This window comes from Cygnus olor, chromosome 5, assembly GCF_009769625.2.
Source record: "Cygnus olor isolate bCygOlo1 chromosome 5, bCygOlo1.pri.v2, whole genome shotgun sequence".
NCBI classification, from domain to species: domain Eukaryota; kingdom Metazoa; phylum Chordata; class Aves; order Anseriformes; family Anatidae; genus Cygnus; species Cygnus olor.
Window position 1 is genome coordinate 33,517,389 of NC_049173.1, and position 20,049 is coordinate 33,537,437.

General features: G+C 39.7%; 1 protein-coding gene across 1 annotated transcript; it reads left to right on the plus strand.

The window, feature by feature from the left end:
* Window positions 1-69: 69 nt before the first annotated feature.
* On the plus strand, window positions 70-18,179 carry CHP1 (calcineurin like EF-hand protein 1). The gene is given in 8 exon segments (XM_040559519.1): window positions 70-305; window positions 5,056-5,094; window positions 5,097-5,127; window positions 11,351-11,431; window positions 12,714-12,841; window positions 13,609-13,670; window positions 14,693-14,815; window positions 16,241-18,179. Coding segments are annotated over 8 exon segments (585 nt in total). The 5' UTR covers window positions 70-238; the 3' UTR covers window positions 16,295-18,179.
* Window positions 18,180-20,049: the final 1,870 nt, after the last annotated feature.

Sequence of the window (20,049 nt, forward strand, 5' to 3'; positions counted from 1 at the left end):
CACCTGCGGCGCCACACAAAATGGCGGCCCGGTTCGGCGCGCGTGCGCGGGGTGCGTGAGGGGCGGGCGGCGGGGCCGTGCCGGGCCGATAAGAAGCGGCTCCGCACCGGGGCCTTTTGCCTTAACGCTGCGCGGCAGCCGCAGGCGGGCGCGGCCTGGGGTGGCGGCACCGGCACCGCTGTCGGTCTTCGGCTGTGGACGTCTTGTCGGCGCGGAGCTCCGGTGAGGCCTCGCAGAGATGGGTTCCCGGGCGTCTACGCTGCTGCGGGACGAGGAGATCGAGGAGATCAAGAAGGAGACGGGCTGTGAGTGCGGGCCGGCCGGGGGCTCCTCAAGGCAGGGAGGGAAGGAGCCAGCGCCGTGCTCCCGGCCGGGTACCGGCGGCCGTGGGGGTGCGAGACGCCTCCCGTAGGCCTGTGTGGAGCGGGGAGGTGCCGCCTGCCCTAAATCCCGGCTCGGCGGGTGCCCCCCGAGCGGCTGCTGTACCCGGGAGCTGTCACCGGCCGGCCCCGGGCTGCCGCAGGAGCCTTTGCCGCGATTTCAGGCGGGATCTGGGGCTAGAGTTTGTCTCCGGCAGATGTCGTAGCTCCCAAAAGTGCTTTCATATAGTATTTTTTCAAATTATTATGTAGTGTATACGTTATCGATAAAGTTGCTTTAAGGATATTCAGAATGAATGGCTCATTGGCACTGAGAACATAAAGGAGTTAGTGTCACTTGTGTAAGTTGAGTATGTTTCATGAAAGAAAGAGAAAATTCCTGTTTTAATCAGAAACTGAGAGTATTATTCTAGCTGGACTGGAGTATACAGCTCATCTACCCTATGGTACTTGAACAAGTTGTTCTACACAAAATACTTCAGAAGAGGTAAAACTTAGTTTCACTGGTGTCCATTCCAATCAGATGGGTTAAGCTGAGAATTCTGGCAAACAAATCTGGTAAATACAAGGGTGCCTTTTAAACTAATCTGGCAGGGGAGGTCATGACATCATGGTATCACTTTGCTGCTTGTTTTTTCTTTCTTTCTTCAGGTAACAGTGTCTTTCAGGTCATGTTTTTGTCCTCATGCTTGCCTATCTCTTCATGCTACATAAAAAATAACTTCATTTGTTTCCTTTTCAATGCAAGTGTCATGTATTCATTTTCAGTGATAGTAGCCTGTATGTCAGGTAAACAAATGAATACAAAAAAAGGAATGCAAGAAAATTAAGACTGTACTGGCCAGGGTAAGACAGCTGAGTGAGTTAACATACTTTCCATGACCGTTTTTCCATTTGTAAGGAATGCAAGAAAATAAGACTGTACTGGCCAGGGTAATGGACAGCTGAGTGAGTTAACATACTTTCCATGACCGTTTTTCCATTTGTCAAGGGGAACATTCTACAGGAGGGTCATGATAAACAAGGTGGAATGTAAAAGTCTGCGTATTCAGCAAGAATTAAATGTATTTTTTCTTTTTAATCATGAAAATTATAGGGTAAAGGTAGCCTTGCTATTAATCACACTTTAAAAAATAAACACGAGATCGGAATGCTCTTTCAGAGGGCTGGACTTTTTTCTTCCCTGCTACTGCTTGTTTTATTATGATGCAGTTTGATCCCTAGAATTTTGCTTATATGGTGGCTAAATAAATACTATAAGGTGGCTGTATAGACATGACATTCTAAGCAATAAAGCCACTCAGCTCTAAATGCTCTGACCTCTAAATGCTTTGCTCATATCTTTAATGGGAGGGTTAAGATTGTGATGAGGACGTTTAAGCTTTGTGGCCTGATTTTGCTTCATTTCACTGTTTTTACTATTCAGTTCCATCAGCTGTTAAATACAACTTTGTTAATCAAGTGTTGCTGATCTCTGACTAATGCTTATAAGTCATCGTAGGGTGTCTCTTTGGCTCGATCAAATATTTTTTCCGATGTCTATAAACAGTCTAGGAATGTGATTCTCCTCTGTCTTTGTACTTCTGTAGGTAGATGGAAAATTCCACCAAGCTTTAGCACTTAAACACTTCACGTAGGTGCAAATATTTAAGTAAGGTACAAGATGGGAGAAAAACAGGACTCTAGGTTATCTGGAATGAAGTTCATAGAAGGAATGCTATAGTAGTATTACTGAATAGAGTATCCTGTAACTTGTTAGAAACCTGATGCTGATGATACTTCACTATTAAAGAGTTTGAGAAAAGGACTTTGTAGAAGTGAACCAATTTCACAGTAATACATGTGCATCTTGAATTGATGCTTGGGAGCACTACTAAGGATTATTCTGTTTTGGTTTCTTATTGTGGAAGAATGTCTTCCCCAGTTCATCTGGGGGTAAGTACAAAAGAGTGAATATTACATTTAACCTATTGGAATGAATTTTGCTATCCTTGTGCTTCAATTTTATATAGCACAAAACTGAATAGCTGATGATACTAATGAGTGAAACTGTATGTTAATAATCTTTAGCTGAAGAGACTAAAAAAATCTTTGAGAGAGCTTGAAGCATAGTTTTTACAAGCCAGTGATGTCTAAAAATCTCTCGAATAAACTTTAAATTTGGAGTCAAATTCTATACAAATTGTTTTTATATTGTGATTAAAAACACTTCTTAGCATAGTAAATTTAAAAATATCTACAAAGACAATGCTTCCAAGAACTGAGGAATAACGTGTCCATGAAAACCTCTACTGAGAGGCAGGTAATCTTCAGTAGGTTCTCAGTTACAAGAGTTAAGTCTGAAGTTGACAGTCTGAAATCTTACATGATGTGTTGTGGAATTTTTGTTTTGCATATAAATATTTTGAAATTTGAGTTTGAAAAAACCCTCAAGTAGTCCTAATTACTTTTTAATTTCAGTATGAGTATTAAAAAAATGAAAGGACCAAGATGTTACTTGTCAGCACCCTTGAAAACTTTTTTGGAAAGCCATTGGAATGTAACAGTATTCAAACTCTAATTCACAGCCTTTGTTCCTATGCTTTGAAGCTGTTCACCTAATGTTTAATAATAAACTAATGCTCAATGACAGCATAGGAGAAAAAATATTTCAGTGGTCAAAGGTGATGGATTTTCTGAGGGTTATTTACATGTTTAGGAAATATGTAAGTAATACATGTATCAGAAAGTAAAAGCAGTCTCCCTGTTAAAGATGCTTTAAAAAACAAACCCTGAATCTGGAATGTTCTTCCAGAGGGTTTGACCCTTTTTCTCCTGTTATTTATACTCTATGGTGTATTTAGGAAAAATATATCTTGTGCTACTGTTTTGGACAAAAGTTTCAGAGTATGTGATTAGAAAAAACTTTCTAATGATTTTGGCAGAAGTAAAATAGGGTACGACTAGTATCATAGGGGGCTTGACTTAAATCTTTAGAAGGGCCTTAATAAGAGCAGAATAGATAAAATCCTGTTTCAAGTAGCTTTAAGCCTTAGCTTTTGATTTTAAGAAGCAGTCATAAATTGCAAATCTTGTTCTGGTTTTTTTGGTCAGCAGGGAGTGTCAGGAATCTTTATTTTGCATGAGAAAGCTTTGAAAAGTGTCCAGTGCTGCACCTTATGTGAAGGATGGGAGTCAAAAGGAAATTATGAAAGAATACAGTGGTTGATCTGAATCATCTTCTTTGTCATATTGCTGTGATTTGCTGTTTGTCTAGTATGACGTTAACAAAAACACTGCTTCTCCTGTCAATAGCTGCAAATTCATCCCACTCTAACTATTACGGTGGTGTTCAAAAATGCAGTTGCATACACTGGCTTGAAAATGGTAGATGAATGGAAATCTCATCACTCTTTCCAGGAGCTGTGGAAGTGCAAGGCTTCTTACCAGAGGTGTAACCCCAGCCTACTCTTGTTTCATAATCCATTGTTGTGTTTGCATATAGTATCTAAAATAATAAATTAGAAACACAGAAATTAGAAGTCTTTAAAATAGTGGTGCCTGCTTTCTATGTGTGTGTTGCTTAACTTGAAATTGAGCAAGCTGTCCAATCTGATTGTAGACAAGTTGCCTTATGTGGAACTGAGCAAATTGCCCAACCCAGTGCAAAGAATGTAGGTTGCTGAGTAGACATGGAAAAAAGTTACTGGCAGGTCATCCTAAAGGTATGAATGGTTGGAGGGAATGTTTGAACCTAAACAAATAGGCTAGAGAAAGAACAAACCTGATTGAAACAACAAAAAAATTGCCTCAGTTGTTACAGGTCAGACAACTGCTGTGCAACCTGTTCCCAAATAAGTTTTATACATGGGCTGGTGAAGGCTTTTAAAACAATTGAATCCAAACATTACACAAAGTACTAGTTCAACATTGTACGAAATCACACCTTACTGAGTAAACATTACAGTTCAATCCAGTCTTATTCCATCTATTTATTAACTTCATTTGAAGGGCTCTGAAGAGCCAGCATCTTCTGTTAGACATTCTCCTGATGCTACGGGAACTGATACTCTAGACAGGTTCCCACCTGTTCCCACCATGGACTAATCAAAAGATCTAGATGTCTGGTATGTTTAATCATGATAATATTGACACCACTATGCTAAATCTAACAACTGGCTTTGGCATTTTGTTACAAACCGGAGATTTAGCCTGCAATAATCTTCTTCTTTTGCTTACTTTGTCCAACTCCCTCCTGAACTTGCTTAGAAATAGACTTTTCAACTTTTAACTCATTGTCCTAGAAGCCTGCAAATTCATTTTGTGAACCCTAAAATGATAAATTGTGTCTAGATTCAGGCAGTCCTCTGAAGGACAAATGTTGACCAGGTGTAAAGTTTGACCACTTGCCAAATGCAGAGAAACTGTACATTCTCCATCTAAAGACAGAAAACCGACAACAGGAGTAGAGATGAACAAAAGAGAAGGAAAGATGCTACAGGAAAGGTTTTAGTGTTCTGAATGAAGTAGAAGAGATTGGTAGAGGTGTTAAGATATTTCTAGCCACAAAGGAATTTAAGAAAATACAGTAGAACTGTAATTCAAATCTGCTGGTAACAGTAATTCAGTGTAATGGGGTCTGTTCCTACAAGGAAACGCTGATGTGCTAATCTGTTTGTTCTTTTTTGTCCTTCAGTCTCCCACAGTCAAATCACTCGCTTGTATAGTCGCTTCACTAGCTCGACAAAGGAGAAAATGGCACTCTGAGGTAGGTACCATCACTAACTTGGTTCTCCTTGTGTTGACGCATTTGTAATGGTGGCTTGCTGTTGCAGGATGCCTGCATGTTTTTTGTATGGTGCATCAGTGAGGCTGTTATAACAGGTTCCTTCATACCTACTATGTGGGATTTCAAGTTTGTCTTTTATGAGAGGTCAGGAGAAATCTGGTTGTTGAACTGAGTAAGGGTGCTCTAAATACCAGTTGTCTTTACTGTAGAGCTGAAGGCTTGTAGTAGTTAATACCAGAGAGGTCAGAGTTGATTTCAGGGTTTCTCAACAAATGTTCAGAAATGTTGAACCATGGAACTTGCTGGAACTTGCTCTTATCTAACATGGGGCAGCTGCTTTTGTTTCACATCCACCATATAATCACATCTGCCAGAACCAGAGCACAAGGAAGCTCAAGACAATATAGGACAGAGTGGGAAGGGGAAAGGGACATTGTAACATAGCATATGGGGTCTTGCTGAGATGAAGTGATTTTCTTCATAGCAATTCCATCCTGACCAGTGAATATATATTCAGGGATCACCCAGGGTTTTGTATCATATGATCTTGCAAAATGTGACTGTAGGATGCACTATAAACCTAAAGCTAGGCCTACCTATAAACTTGTCTAGGTAGAATGCTAGAATCACTGTTTAGAAGGTGAAGGTGCAAAGTTGTAAGATCTACTCTGGCAGTACCACCAGCTTCCTGCAGTTTCCTTCGTGACTCATAAGCAGTTCCTTCTGGTGCCACAAGCTGTTGACTTCTCAGTTAGCATTTAAGTAACTGGTTATGCAGTTGTTACACTGTAAACAGGACTAAGTGATTATTTTGGTTAAAAAAGCTTTCACCTTTTTAGCTTGTTTAGATATTTTCAGTCTGACTCCAGTGATTTGAACTGTGGTTGTACTGCAAATATGTGGACTGCCATAGCTGAAGGGATGACAAAATGGATTGTGGGCGTGGAAACAGTTGACTTGGGATGGGATGGGCAGGACCTTCTTAAGCCTGCTCTGCCGCTGAAGCCAATGCATCACAAATTGTAGCGTTGGCTATTGTGACATACAGACCAGTGATTGTAGATAATAAGACGACTACTCTCAGAACTAAAGAGAACACTGACAGCCTCTTCAGACTCTATATGTGGGTTTAGCCTTTACTGATTATCAAAGGTGATGGCTGCCAGACTAGTCTAGCACAATTTGAACCTGAATGTATGGCACACGCTCTTTCTCAACTCCTCCCTCCAACTTTAAATTCACCTACTGAGAACAAAAGCTGTATAAATTTCAAGTGTTGTACTTAATTCATGTGAGATGGATAATTAGTCAAATATTTTATGAATATCTATTGCACAATGGTTGGCTTCACAGTGTTATGTATCAGAAGGAGTTTAACTTTCATTGTTGATAATCACGTGGTTCTTGGGAAAGGAAGCTCATTGGGAAAATCCCAGCAAGCATGCAAACTGTAATCTATTAACTTGCAGTCTGGGCCTCTAAGCATAGCCAGCTCCCAGCCACGGCTGACTTAGAGTGGCATTGTATTTTGTAACCTGTCCTGGTATCCACAATATGTGGAAACAGTCATTAAGTTTAAGTAATGGAAAAGTACTTCCTGAAAAAACAATGGTGGGGTGTGTGGGGGGAAGAGGTTGAGAATTACAGATCGGAAGCTTAGAAGAAATGATGGTTGGTTCTGAAATACTGTTCAAAGAATCCTTACTTTCACATAAGGTGAAGTTATGTGCTTACTACCATCAAACGATTTGGAAGCAGTGTCTTCTGATTGCTCCCTGTAAGCAAGAATGATTTTCTGTAAGGCTGTTACACCTTTGACTTGTAAATCAGACATAGCTAAAATAATTTTTCTGATCGTGGTCACGTGTTATGCAGTTTTTTGTGGTATGAAATATCTTTAAATATGGACCATGCTTCTGAAGAAGGGGAAGAGCTATGTTGTCCTTATCTATGTATCAAAAATGGGCAAAGTAAAGAGGTCTTGAGCAGGTTTGGTAAATGACTGTTGCTCATGGTGGTTAGAGAGGGTAGGTAGTTCATTCTGGGACTATAATCCAAAGCTGAGATCTTTCCTAATCAGATGTTTCCATCCATTGTATTGATGTGCAGTTCCAAGGCAGCATCTTTTCGAAGGTATAAGATATAAGGGAAGAGTACTGATGGAGACAGCTTTGTGTGCCTTTTGGCTCTTTCCCTCTTTATCCTCCAGTTACAACTTTGGCTACTGACTAAGTGCTATCAGTTCTTTAAAAGCGTAGAGAAAATGTGATATTTTTCTTTCATTTTCTTAAACAAAATGGCTAAACTCTTACTTGTACTGTATGAATGAAACCAGGTTGTAAAAGACTTTGATTTCATACTGTGGCAAGCAGAGTCGCGCTGCGTTTTGCAGCAACAAAGGATTGATGCCTTGGAATATCTGTAGCTACATACAATGTGAATCTGATCCATATCAGTTCTGCCTACATCCTGACTGTAGGCTGGGAGGAAACTAGCGCACACACCTCTTCTTTTCATGCTGATCTCAAAGATGAGGATACTGGAGTATGTGAACAGGATAAGCACGTGTTTGATTCAGTGAGTGTTAGGGCTGTTTTGAGAGCTCATACTGATGTGTACACTACACATCATGCACCTGCTCCAAAACTATTCCCTACCTATGAGTAAGTATAAGTATCTAGGCAGTCCTGTATAGAACTATAAAACAAGATACTTGTCTTAACTGCTACTCTTGCATGTAATTATTGCACGGAGCCTCCCACTTGTAATACTTTTTTCTGCACTGAGGAAATGACATGTTAGCACTTCAGAAGTTTTTTTTATTGTACAGCAATTAGTTTAGCCTGGTGAGTGTAGAAGAGGAAGGGAGGGCAAATGCTCTGAAAGCTGATATGAGGAGAATAGACACAGTGCTGTTTGTGTATGTCTTGCACTTAGAAAAGCTGTTCACAAGGCAGCGTATCCTAGAGAACTTCAGAAAGCCTTTGGTCCTGAGAGCAGGGTAGTGAGCTATCAGAGCCATCTGTTGATCTTCGTCAGTGAATTGAATCAGTTCAGTCTGGGAAAGTGTTAGGCTTTTTCTTAATAGTTCAAACTGATACTGTATGTATTCACAGTAGAATGTACAGGTTGGCTATCTGAACATGAAGTTCTTTACCTTTGATTAAGAAAATGCAACGGATTTTTAGCTTTATCTAAAACAGACGAAACAAGCAGGATATGGGTTTGGGCTGGTGAATGATAGGATACTATACTAATCTACGCTTCTGTCCTTGACTATGCTGTCTTTTATTATATTAGTTCTTTTCCTGTTGCTTTTCTTCCAATTATCACCTTTACTTTTGGTATACTTTGCCTAATGTTTATAAAGCAATTATTCCACAGTTAAACTTTTAAACTTCTATAGAGTGTGTGTGAGGATGAAGTTAGATGAGGTGGCTGACATGACTGTGAGAGGAGGATGACCATTCTTTATTACTTCTCCAGGCTCCTAACACATCTTTTCATCTGTGGTGCTGTTAGTAAATTGAAGCAATTCAAAAATTAGTCTAATTCAACAGGAAAAGAGCTCTCTTCTGGGTTAGTGAGGTGCACTGGACCACCAGAAGGTCTGATGAATGATAAAGCTAATGTTAGCAAGGGAAGGGAGTAGTGAAATATCTCTTTAATAATAACCTGTTAAATCTGATCATCTTGCCATCCTACTCTTTGAACTATTTCCCTTTTTTGAATTATTTTTTACTGCTTATACCCTGTGGACATTTTTTTTCCTTTGTTCCACCACTTCTGTTAGGCATATGGCTTGTTGTCTTTTACTTGCCCTGAGCTCAAGATAGCTCCACACTCATCATTCCTGTTAAGTAATGGTGCTCGTGACTACTATTTAGAAGTAGAAGTGCAGCCAGAAATAAAGAGGGTGCAGTAGGTCCCTTGCAGCCTTTAGGATAAGACAGTCACCTCTAGCATAGGGATCTGTGATACGCCTTGGAAGGTATACTCACGCTTAGAAATACTTGTCTTAAAATCCACAGATTCCTTGCTGCAAAGTATAAGTGTGAATGCACTGGCACATATAAAAACCATTTGGTCTGCATAATGATAACATGCAGTTAAAGGCTACTTTGTGTGTTATGTTTAAGTAAGGATTTAGTAGAAGCTGGGTCCTGGAAATATCACGTTAGAAGAGCCTTGTTGCTATGGCACAGAAACAGAAGTACAGGGCATCAGATTTCCTATGAGCTCCAGCCTCAGCCAGGTGAAGTTCTGTCCCCAATGCCTGCAGGAAGCCTTAGTTTATAAATGCATCATGCATCCATTTACTTTTATGGCTATTTGAGCTATTTCAATTATAACACTCACTCAGTAATGTGCTCTTAACAAGCAAAAATGGTCTACTGCAATCCTGATAATGACAGGACAAATAGATTTGAAACCTGGAGAGTTATTTGTGGTTAATTGTTAATCTCCTGCTGTAAAGCAGAACTGGAGGCTGAAATGTTGAGTGTCAATTGAGGCTTAATACTCAGAAATAGTGATATGCAAGTAGAAGTATGCTTTGAAGCATTAGGATTTCGTGCTGAATGGAATCTGAGAGCAGTTGCTGCTTTTAGCTAGTAAATATTAGCATTGAAGTTATGTTGCTAAAATATTATTGTTAGTGCATAGGTTTTCCACATCACTGCATCCCCTGCTGAAGTCACTAATGCATACTGTGCCCTTCAGCTATAGCTGAAAATGCAGCAGTCCTGAAGGGTATTGTAACAAGTTAATCATGTTATGCAGATGGTGACTTTGCCTATTAAAAATAATTCGGACCTGATCGGAGTAGATGTTCTCTGGACTAGATTAAAAAATACGATCAGGTCACTCCAGTAGAAGGTCAAACAGTTTTAACCATGTTGTATCAGATGTACTACAATTGAGATTAACAGTGCTGTGGTGTAACTAGGTGCAAGGAGTGCTTCAGAATTCATTCACAGTTAGAACATCTTGCTCTGACTTACACTAAACTAGTAATAAGAAAGGGGCTAGCAGGTTCCTTTTTCCTCCTTTCTTTAAGATCACAGTATTATAAAAGGCCATTATACTTAAGTAAACAAGAACAAGTGTTTTTTTCTCTGCCAGATTGTTTAGCACAAGCTTGTTGCTGATTCATTTAGTGAGCATAGTTCTTAAAAGTAGCAAGCTCTCCATTTGAGACTAAAACTTCAGAAACAGCAGGATTGCATTTCTATTGAAGAGAATAGCCAGTATTTCTAGAGATCAGGCAGGAAGTGCTAAGTTTTGCATCCAGACAAAACAGGTTGTGGGAGGCTGGGTTGTTTTTCCTTGTTTTTTTGTTTGTTTTCCGCAGCCTTACCACATTGCTGTTACCTTTGTACTCTAAAGCCTAGGTGATTATGAAGTATGCCTTGTACTAACTGATAAATCTCTATGCTGTATAGTTCAAAAAAAACCCTCTGTTTCCTGAAATACTCACTAAGACGTGAGCCTACCTTGGACACACCAAGATTATCTCACTTTCCTGTTAGTGGGATTCTGTTAGGTTGAAAGAAAAATTATTAGAGTTGCACTAATTCTAAAATGAACCCTGCGCTCATGTCTAAAATGTGTTTACATCAGTACAGCTCATGTCTTCCAGATCAGAAGAAGCTGTAACAATGTAAGCATAGCTATGCTTATGCTAGTTGTGTACATATAATCATGAGTAGAAAAGAGAATGACTGGTGAGAGCAGTGTCTTTGCAATGGTGAGTCTTTGACCTGGTGACGTTGCATCTAGTATACAGGCCCCTGTCAAGGACTAAATTTAAGTTGTTAAATAGGAGTGTTTCTTGGAGGAAGTTAAAATCTGACATTTGGCATTCATAATATAGGAAGTTCTTACATGAAATTAAAATAAGTGGATTGCTGGCGAGTATACTTGGAGGAGCATAGCATGGTATTATCCTAGAATCTGGAATGGGCTAGTCTGGGAAAATCATTCTAACTCGGAGGATGTAGTTCCTAAATATGTATGAAAGAGCTTGCTTTCATTTCAAAGCCATTTCAGAAGCTTTCCTTTCCTTAAAATGAAAACTAGCATCACTTCAGGAAGTTTTCTAGCACAAAGAATTTAGATGGTAACGTTATTTGTTTTTAAGCAATTTTTTTCTTGACTTGAAGACTTTATATAGACTTATTGTGTTCTTGCTTTACTTCAGTCGTGAAGACTTCCAGCGGATTCCAGAGCTTGCTATCAATCCATTGGGAGACCGAATTATCAATGCCTTCTTTCCAGAAGGGTGAGTTCTGACTGGATTTGTGAACAGTCACAAAACTTGTACTTTGTCAGAAGCTCTATTTGAAGTGAAATGCTGATAACTAAAACACAGAATTTGAATTTAGTAATAACAGAACACCTCAAATTTGTCTTGAGCTGTGTGTTGGCACATTGTTTCCTGTGTTTCATTCTTCAGAAATAGACTACCCTACCTCGTGAGTTTTGCGTGCTTTATTCAGTGACAAGGTCCGGCTGTGTGTCAGTGTTTTCCACTCTTCTTGCTATGCCTCTGAACACTTCTAAAGAAAGTCAAGGGCGTGTATGGACTTTGATTCTTACAGCAAACTTGTAGCAGTGACCTTTCATGTGAAGTTGCATTGCAATTAATTCGATTCTGTTCTTCACCTTTTGCCTTCTAAGTGTGCCTTTGTTAACAGAACAACTTTTTTTTAGTTTGGATCACATTTAAGGTGTAGCTTACGATGCTTCTAATGTAATTCCAAAGAGACAGTCAAATTTCCAGTACTGTCTCTCTTCACTGTACTTCTCTAGATAGTTCTATGGATCTGCTTCTGTTCTTGAACACATCATTACTGATTTGATGAGGAATGTTTTCTCATCTACTCTTAATGTCAGTTAATACCAGACAGGTTCCTGAATGGAAAGCAGGAGACCTGGGAAGTATGCACATAGCTGCTTCCCACGCTCACGAAAAGTGAGCAACTTGTCAGGGAGCAGCAAGTGATGGCTGCCCCACAGGCAGGAGCCCCAGGTGACAGCTGGTAGGGGCAACGCAGTTATCAACAGGGGGCACAGCACATGAAAAAGAAAAGCAGAGTGGCAGAACTAGGAGCAGTTGTCGCATCAGTCAGCAGGGTACTTGTTGCCAGAATACCTTGACAACGGTGAAGCAAGTCTTGGGTCAGTCCAGGAAATCACTCTGTAGGCCAGGTTCCAGATCAGCAAAACACATTGCTGGTCTCAGGCATAGTTGCAGGATAGCTCAGGGAAGGGCAAAAAGTGTGAAGGCTTGAGCTTAAATGCAACTTGCAGGCAAGGAAACATAGCTCCCAAAAAGATGTCTTGCTGCTTTTTTCCCCATGCATCACTCTTCACAGCAATATGATCCCAGGTTACAACTGCATTCTGTCAGGGCTGGTTTTGAGCACAGGCTGCCAAACCCTGAGGAGGTGGAGCTAGTTTGCATGGTATGGGCACTTTAAACATTCATACTGTTCTTTACTGAAATTAAAAATAAAATGTATAAGCTGTGCTGAAGCTGACCTGCTAAAATACTTGTGCAGAGAGGACCAAGTCAATTTCCGTGGATTCATGAGGACACTAGCCCACTTCCGACCCATAGAAGATAATGAAAAGAGCAAAGACCAGAATGGACCAGAACCACTGAACAGCCGAAGTAACAAGCTCCACTGTAAGTAATTTGAACCTTCTTATAGAAGCAATTCATTCTTTCCTTTTTCTAGGAAAAGAGTAAAGGGTTTGGGGTCTTCTCCGTGGTCTTTTCCTGTGGAATGATTTCTATTAAAAAAAAAAAAAAATTTTTTAAATTAACTTGCAAGCTTCCATGTTCAGAATGTCAGTCAACCTATACTTGAATTGGAATTTGATGAAATTGATTAAATTTTGAGTTATAGATGTCTTTCCCAAATGTCTCATAACAAAATGTTTTGAAAAAAACTGCAGTTATTTTGTATTAAGCCACATCCCATACATGAATGGGCTTTTCTGTTTTTCTCCAGTCTTCTGTATAATACAGCGCTCACTGAACAACCTTGGCAACAGTCCTCAGAGCGCTTAAAATTTGTCATAAATCTCAGCCAGAACATAGTCAAAGGTAATGAACAAAAATGTAAAAAAGGTTGGCTCTGAAGTTAAAGGACTGAATATATCTTAGTGGCAATTACGCCTCTGTGGCTCAGGGCTTTGAAGAAATAACTCTTAAGTACAGTGCTTCTGAAACTTCTCATACTGAGTACTGAAGTAATGTTTTTCTCTTCTTGGCAATAATGTTATTTCCTGTATGTGGGAATAACTCTTTATGGAACTGAACATGAATTGTACAGTGAGTTAAAATTGTTAATTATCTTTAATAGTAGTTATTCATAAATTCTCTTTTCCTAGATAAAAGGAAGGTAAACAGTGGCACTTGAATTCAACTGTTCCTCTTTTTTCCTGCAGTTGCTTTTCGGTTATATGACCTGGATAAAGATGACAAGATTTCCAGGGATGAGCTTCTTCAGGTAAGTAGCATGGGGCTGCTTTGGATGATTCCATCATGACCTTCTTTCTTTGTCACCTCTTCATTCTGAAGAGTATAAAAGGTGTTGCAACAATCTTAAATTTTTGTAAGAATTTGGTGGCTCTTTATCTCTGGTTTAAGGTTTTAGATATGGTATGAGACCATAACCTCATTTGGTGGTCCAGATTTTGTTAGACTGGAGTACAAGATTCAGGTCTTAGAGTGTTAAGCTAAATGTCTAATTGTAAATGATTCCTGAAAGGTCTTACTGGGAAAAAATGGTTAAATATCCAACAAATACACCAAGCCTCCTGAGAGCTACCTTTTGCAACTTCTGAAGGTGCTCCTAACAAGACTTCATAGGGACGTTGAGGTGAATGAGGTCATTTTCTAGTCCTCTGTGTATTCTCTAAGTAGAATAAAACTTCTTGAAACTGCAGCAGAGGTAATCAAAGTTCATCAGTGGCTGCATGTTTAAACTAGGCTTGAGCTAGGAGTAATTACATACTACTAATCTCGAAGTAGACACAGCAATTTGTGGTTCCTGATGTAGGACAAGGATTTGCTTTTGACTGCAACTGCCCACTTCAATCTGCACAGAAAATGCTTTACTAAATGTAGAAAGTAATGGCTGTTAATCACTTGACTGTATACTTAGAAAATTCCTGTAGGAAGTATTTCAAACAGCAGATAGTCAAATCTAGAGTTGGTATGTTTTATATGGAAAAATAGACAAAAACATTGGAATAAAGCACTAATTCCTAGTTCCATAAACTTTCTAATACTTCTGCTTCTTTCTGCTGCCTAGTGAAAAAGGTGGCTACAGAAGAAAGATGTTCACTGGAAATCTTGATGTATCAGGAGAAAAATCTGTCGAGAAATGATTTCTATGCTAATCTTCCTCTGTTCTTGCAAGGAGTTATCTGGACAGTATGCATGAGAGAAACAGCATTAAGAATACTTTGTTCCTATATCAAAAATGTGTTTGATTTTTTTAAATCTGGGGCCTTCTATCCATTACAGGTGTTACGGATGATGGTTGGTGTAAACATTTCAGATGAACAGCTTGGCAGCATTGCTGACAGAACAATCCAGGAAGCTGATCAAGATGGGGATAGTGCTATCTCCTTTGCAGAGTTTGTAAAGGTTGGTAAACTACATTTTTAACAAGAGTAAATGAAACTGCTCAGTAATGGGCAAGTCACTCAGGCTTAAATGCAGACAGAACTAGGAAGTTTTTTGAGTATTCTTTCTGCCTACATTTGGCTTATTAGAACAGCTTTTTTTAAAAAAGCTAATTGTCAGGGTGTTAATAATTAGACCATATATTTCTCCATACTTTAGTGTAAGCTACAGCACTGAATATACTAGAGAATTTTCACACCATGCTAAGAAGACTTCAGATGTTAGGTTCTAAAAAGTATCTTCTACTAGAGTACGGTGTTCAATGAAGGGTGACAGGAGCTTTAGAGTTATAGGCAGGTAGTCATGTACTTCCAAAGCCTGCTGCTAATCAGGTGATGGAATAAGATTTTCAGTGCAGCAGTCAATCTAACTTTTCTTTTGCAAGCGCTTCTTTCTACACAAGTAGCCTGAGAAGCAGCAACTGAGTAATTCTTCTGCTGTAACTGTGCTGATTTTTACTCATTAGTGACACAATTAAAGTTCCAAGCTCTAGTCCTGTGAATTGCATCTTCTGATAGTTGTCAGAAGTACGTAGTAGTAAGGAGCCATTATATAGTCAGTGGAGCAAGTTGTCCTATAGAGGAACAATCTCAGCTGCCTATTGGGATGACATTGACAAGAAGAACCATACTCATCTTGGAAGTGGACAGAGATGAGATGTGGTAACAAACAAGTTATAATGTGGGAAATTCTTACTAGTCATAAGGAAAACTTTTTTTTTGCTGGGGGATGGTCACAGGTGTTGAAAAGAGAGAGCCTCCTTCCTTGGAGAGATTTAAAACTCAACTGGACAAGGCCTTGAGCAATGATTTAGCTGGCCCTGCTTTAAGCAGTGGTTGAGGGAGTTGAACTAAAAGACCTCTAGAGGTCTTTTCAAACTTGAATTACTCTGAGCTCAGAACACTGAAGTCTTCCCAAAATTGTCTGGAGCAGACGATGTCGTCTTATTTCAGTGTTGATAGCAATTCATTGCCTGAAGTTGCCACCCCAATTTTAAAATGATCTATGTTAGTGATGCTGTGATCTTTATCTTAGCTCTTCATTGACTGCTTGTGCCCCTTTCTCTAGTCCATTTTTTCTTCTCCTCCTCACCGTGCGTTCTCACACTATCTAACTCTAGGAATAGTCCAATCCTTTCTGGGCTATTGGCAAACTGCATCAGTTGCATCTTGGTTGACATCTTTCTTTGTGCTTTAATGGCTAAAGTTTCTTTCCTCAGGAGGACCTTAGTCCAGAGCAAAAAATAGCACTCTAGGTAAAAATGTCATGCCAAATTGAAGATACCCCATGTTTCTGCACATTTCCTTTATACCAGAGTAAGAGAGCTTGTAGGAGAGAAATATTATGGAAATTAACTGAAATAGCTGTTTCTGGATTTTATTGCAGGTTTTGGAGAAGGTGGATGTAGAGCAGAAAATGAGTATTCGTTTTCTTCACTGATGGATGGAGAACCTTTTCCTCTCTACCCTTCCTATATAATGACTAGAACTTCATTTTTTCCTTACCACCTTTCCCCAGAGCATTGCTACTGGTGCATATTAAGTACATCATCTCCAACCCTTCACTGATTTGTTCTACCAATGTGAACAATCCGTGTGCATCAGAAACAAAGGGAAATAGCTGCTGTGGAACTTGGAAAGGAAGAAAAAAAGTTTTCCTTCCATTTTTAACTGCTACTTTCTCCTCTGTCTCCTGCATTACCATGAGTAAAAATGTTTCTCCTTCCTATGTACTGCTGTTTAATCTACAAACTGATTCTTCTGAGCCGTGAATCTGAGAATTGGAAAAGGGGAAAATGCCACAGAAATGCCTTCTGAAACACTTTTTGGAGACAAGTGTCTACTCAGATACTAGGTGCAGTGATAATTATTCACCTTTGCTTCCAGTAGCAATACCACATTAAAGCTACCTTTATTTTTTCTTCCCCAATTGGCTCTTTACATGCAGATTTGTTTCTTCCCTGCTTCCAAATCTGCCTTTTGCGTGAGGACTTGAGTTCCTCCTATGGCTTCATTGTAAAACTAGCACTAATTGCATGATGACAGTCCAGAGGTATGGTGAAGATTTTCTTTTTGTTTGTGGGATGAATTCATTCACAGGGACAACGGAGAATCTGGTGGAGACAGGCAATGGTATCCTTAAAGGAAATAGGAGCTCTGCAGTAAGTCACAACTGTTCCTGTAGCACATGCAGAAGCTTGTTTCTTCCCTATGAGTAGCTTCCAGGCTTGACAACTGGTGGACCACAAAGTACCTTTTCCAGGTTGCTTTACTCCAGGTTGCCACTTCCTATCAGGGTATTTTTGCCTCTGAAGGTATAAACTTGTTTACCAGCTTACATAACGCAAGAAAACTAGCCATGCCAAAATCTGGATGTGTAGTTCTGTCACTGCCCCCGATAACAGCGTAATGAAACATGACTGACTTTTTTAATTGTAGTGACCTGGGCATTAATTATTTGCACTTTCTGGTATGGAAGTCCTGGTCTGTTAGATTTGTGTTGATGGTGGTAGCCATATTTATGAAAACTCAGGCGTAAGAATATCATTTGGGAAGTGCATATTATCCCAAATTAGAGTAATAGGGATATTTCAGAATATATTTCTATTAAAATCTCATTTCTATTCAAATCTCTCTGCAAGTATAAGATTAAATGAAAGGATGATTGACACAGTTAATATAACAATCCTGATCAAATCATAAAATCAAAAGTATTGAAAATTCAGCACCAACATAAGTTTCTGTGGTTGGATTGGCAACTCATCTGGTTCAGCTGAACATCTATGGTCTGGGAGGACCTTCCAGTAAAACCAAAAAAACCCCAAGAGCTTCTTTACTGAAGAATCAGTGTTATAACTGCTTCTTTGTCATGTGTTAACACTTCTATAAATACTTACCAGTCTCAAACTACTCTCAAATGTGTATTTCCTTTGTTCTTGGTTCCTTGAATCATTATTGGTGTTAAATAATAACATGCAAGTCTCTGAAGGGGTTTTGATTTGTTTTAAATTAAGGACTTGCGAAGTGAAATGTTGCACTTTGTTTTGCAGAGTGCAGCGTAACAAGTCCAGAAATGTAAATTAAACTTCTGCGTGTGAAATGGTTTTGACCGTCATGTAAAATAGGAATGTAACAATGTTAACAGAAAAGTTTTAATTTTTTTGTAGGCATTGTGATCTGCTTTAAAGTAAGTGTTGCACTCTTATTTTCTGGCTATATAGTTGTAACCTACAGTTGTGCCTTATTGTCCCAGTGAGACTGGATATTGTATGTATCAATCCATAAATAAAACCTTCCACTGTATAAATAAATGAAAATAAAATCCCTGTATGGTAACTGATGATTGTCTGACTAAAGAGATTAAATAGCACTAGAATAGTGCTAGTTGGCCTTACAGATCAATTGTTAAAATTTGGTGTGTTCTCAGAGTATTAACAAAAATCCTTCACTCCACTAGTAGCATGAAAGAAACTAGTGCAAAACAGGACCTGCAGAAGAGGACATGCACTTATGTTACTACAATATGGATCCCGTAACAACACGAGCTTCGCATTTCTCCATAGTTCCAGACAAGGTGTGTGGTTTTGGTTTTGTTTTCCTCCTTAGTGGTGTTCTTACAGAGAAGTATACAATGCCAGAAATAGTTTGAGAAGAAGCCTGTCCTCTTAAGTCCCCAGCTTAGAGATAAAGATACTTTTGCTAACATGCTTTAATGTGAACTCAGACTCTGAGTGCATGGGAGCAGAATCTGACTTTACTGTTAGCTCTACAAATTGCCTGGAAGCCATGTGGACTGAAAAGCTAAAGGAGGACAAGCTTAAGCTTGTAGAATTATGCATTTTTTCTCAGTTTTCTTTGAAGTCTGTAGACTTCAAAGATAGTTTCAAAGATAGGTAATAGTCTTCAAGATGCTAAGATTTTATCCTGCTTTGAGAAGGTGCTGATTGAGGAGTGTTGTTAGTAACCTTCCTGAGGAAAAGACTTGAAAAAGAACGTGCCCTTTACTAGCCAAGGATAAACTACAAAAACATGATTTGCTGGTTTCAGAGCTCAGGCTGTCTGCAACTGAGTATCTTATTTACTGTACTACAGTCTGTGTATTTGACTTGTGAATTACAATGTGGTGGATGATAAGGGGGTTTTACAGAACAGGTGTTAGTTTTTTGAAGGATTTTAAGCTGAACATAAATGAAGCTGTACAGATGTAAGCAGTTCCCTAAAGTCTCATTTCTAGCATACTCACCTCTTACATTGATTTTAAGACTTGAGAACAAAGGTCATCAGTAAAGGCAGAACTACTGAATACTTCATCTGTCTTTTAAAAGAGTACGGGATGGGTGTTTCAAGACAGGTGAACCATTTTCCACTCTACCAGCAAAGGGGATGTGAAAGTATTCTCAGATTAGCAGACTGGGGTTTCTTACGTCAAGGTTCTCTGAAGGGTTACAAGTCATTTCACCAATACTACGAAGACTGTACAAAGTTGGAGGAGGGCCGGTAGCAAACTGATTTTGAAAGAAGGGAAATGAATTCACTTAATTAGCTGCAGGCCTCTTAGCTTGGCATCAAGTCAGGGCAAAAAAAAGAATTTTATTATGGGTTTTGCCTTGTAAAGAAGAGAAGTACAAATAATGTTAGTTTCCCTGACTTGTAAGGGAAAAATAAAGGTCTGTGTTCAGTGCTTTGAAGCTACAACTTCAGTTATAACTGCTGTGTAGGTGTGATACTTGTGCAGAGGTAATACTGCTGTAGATGTGATATTTCAGTTGGCAGAAGGCTTTTATTTGAGGTGGCGATTGGCATTAAAATGCCACCTCGTAAAGCGTGTGTTACACGGAGGGAGATGTCAGAAGATTCCAGCAGCGCCGGCTGGTAGTAGCGCTGAATCATTGCTGGCTGGGGGTGTTCCTCGGGTTTCCTCAATGGGTAAGCGCATCTCCGCGCTATTCACTGCGTTCCTCAGTCAGCTTCAACTGTAAAATTACTGCTGCTCTAACCTAAAACGTAAAGGCGGCAGCTGCCACAGAAACCGGCGCTGTGACTGGAGGCGGTCCCTCTCTCAGGGCGCTCGGGGTGTCCCTGAGGGGGCGCAGGCCCCCCCGCCCCGGGTCACCTCAGCCCCCGCCGGCCCCGCGGCCCCTTTAAATCCTCTCAGAGGTCACCGGAGGATTCTCCTCCAGCCGGCCCCGCCCGCGC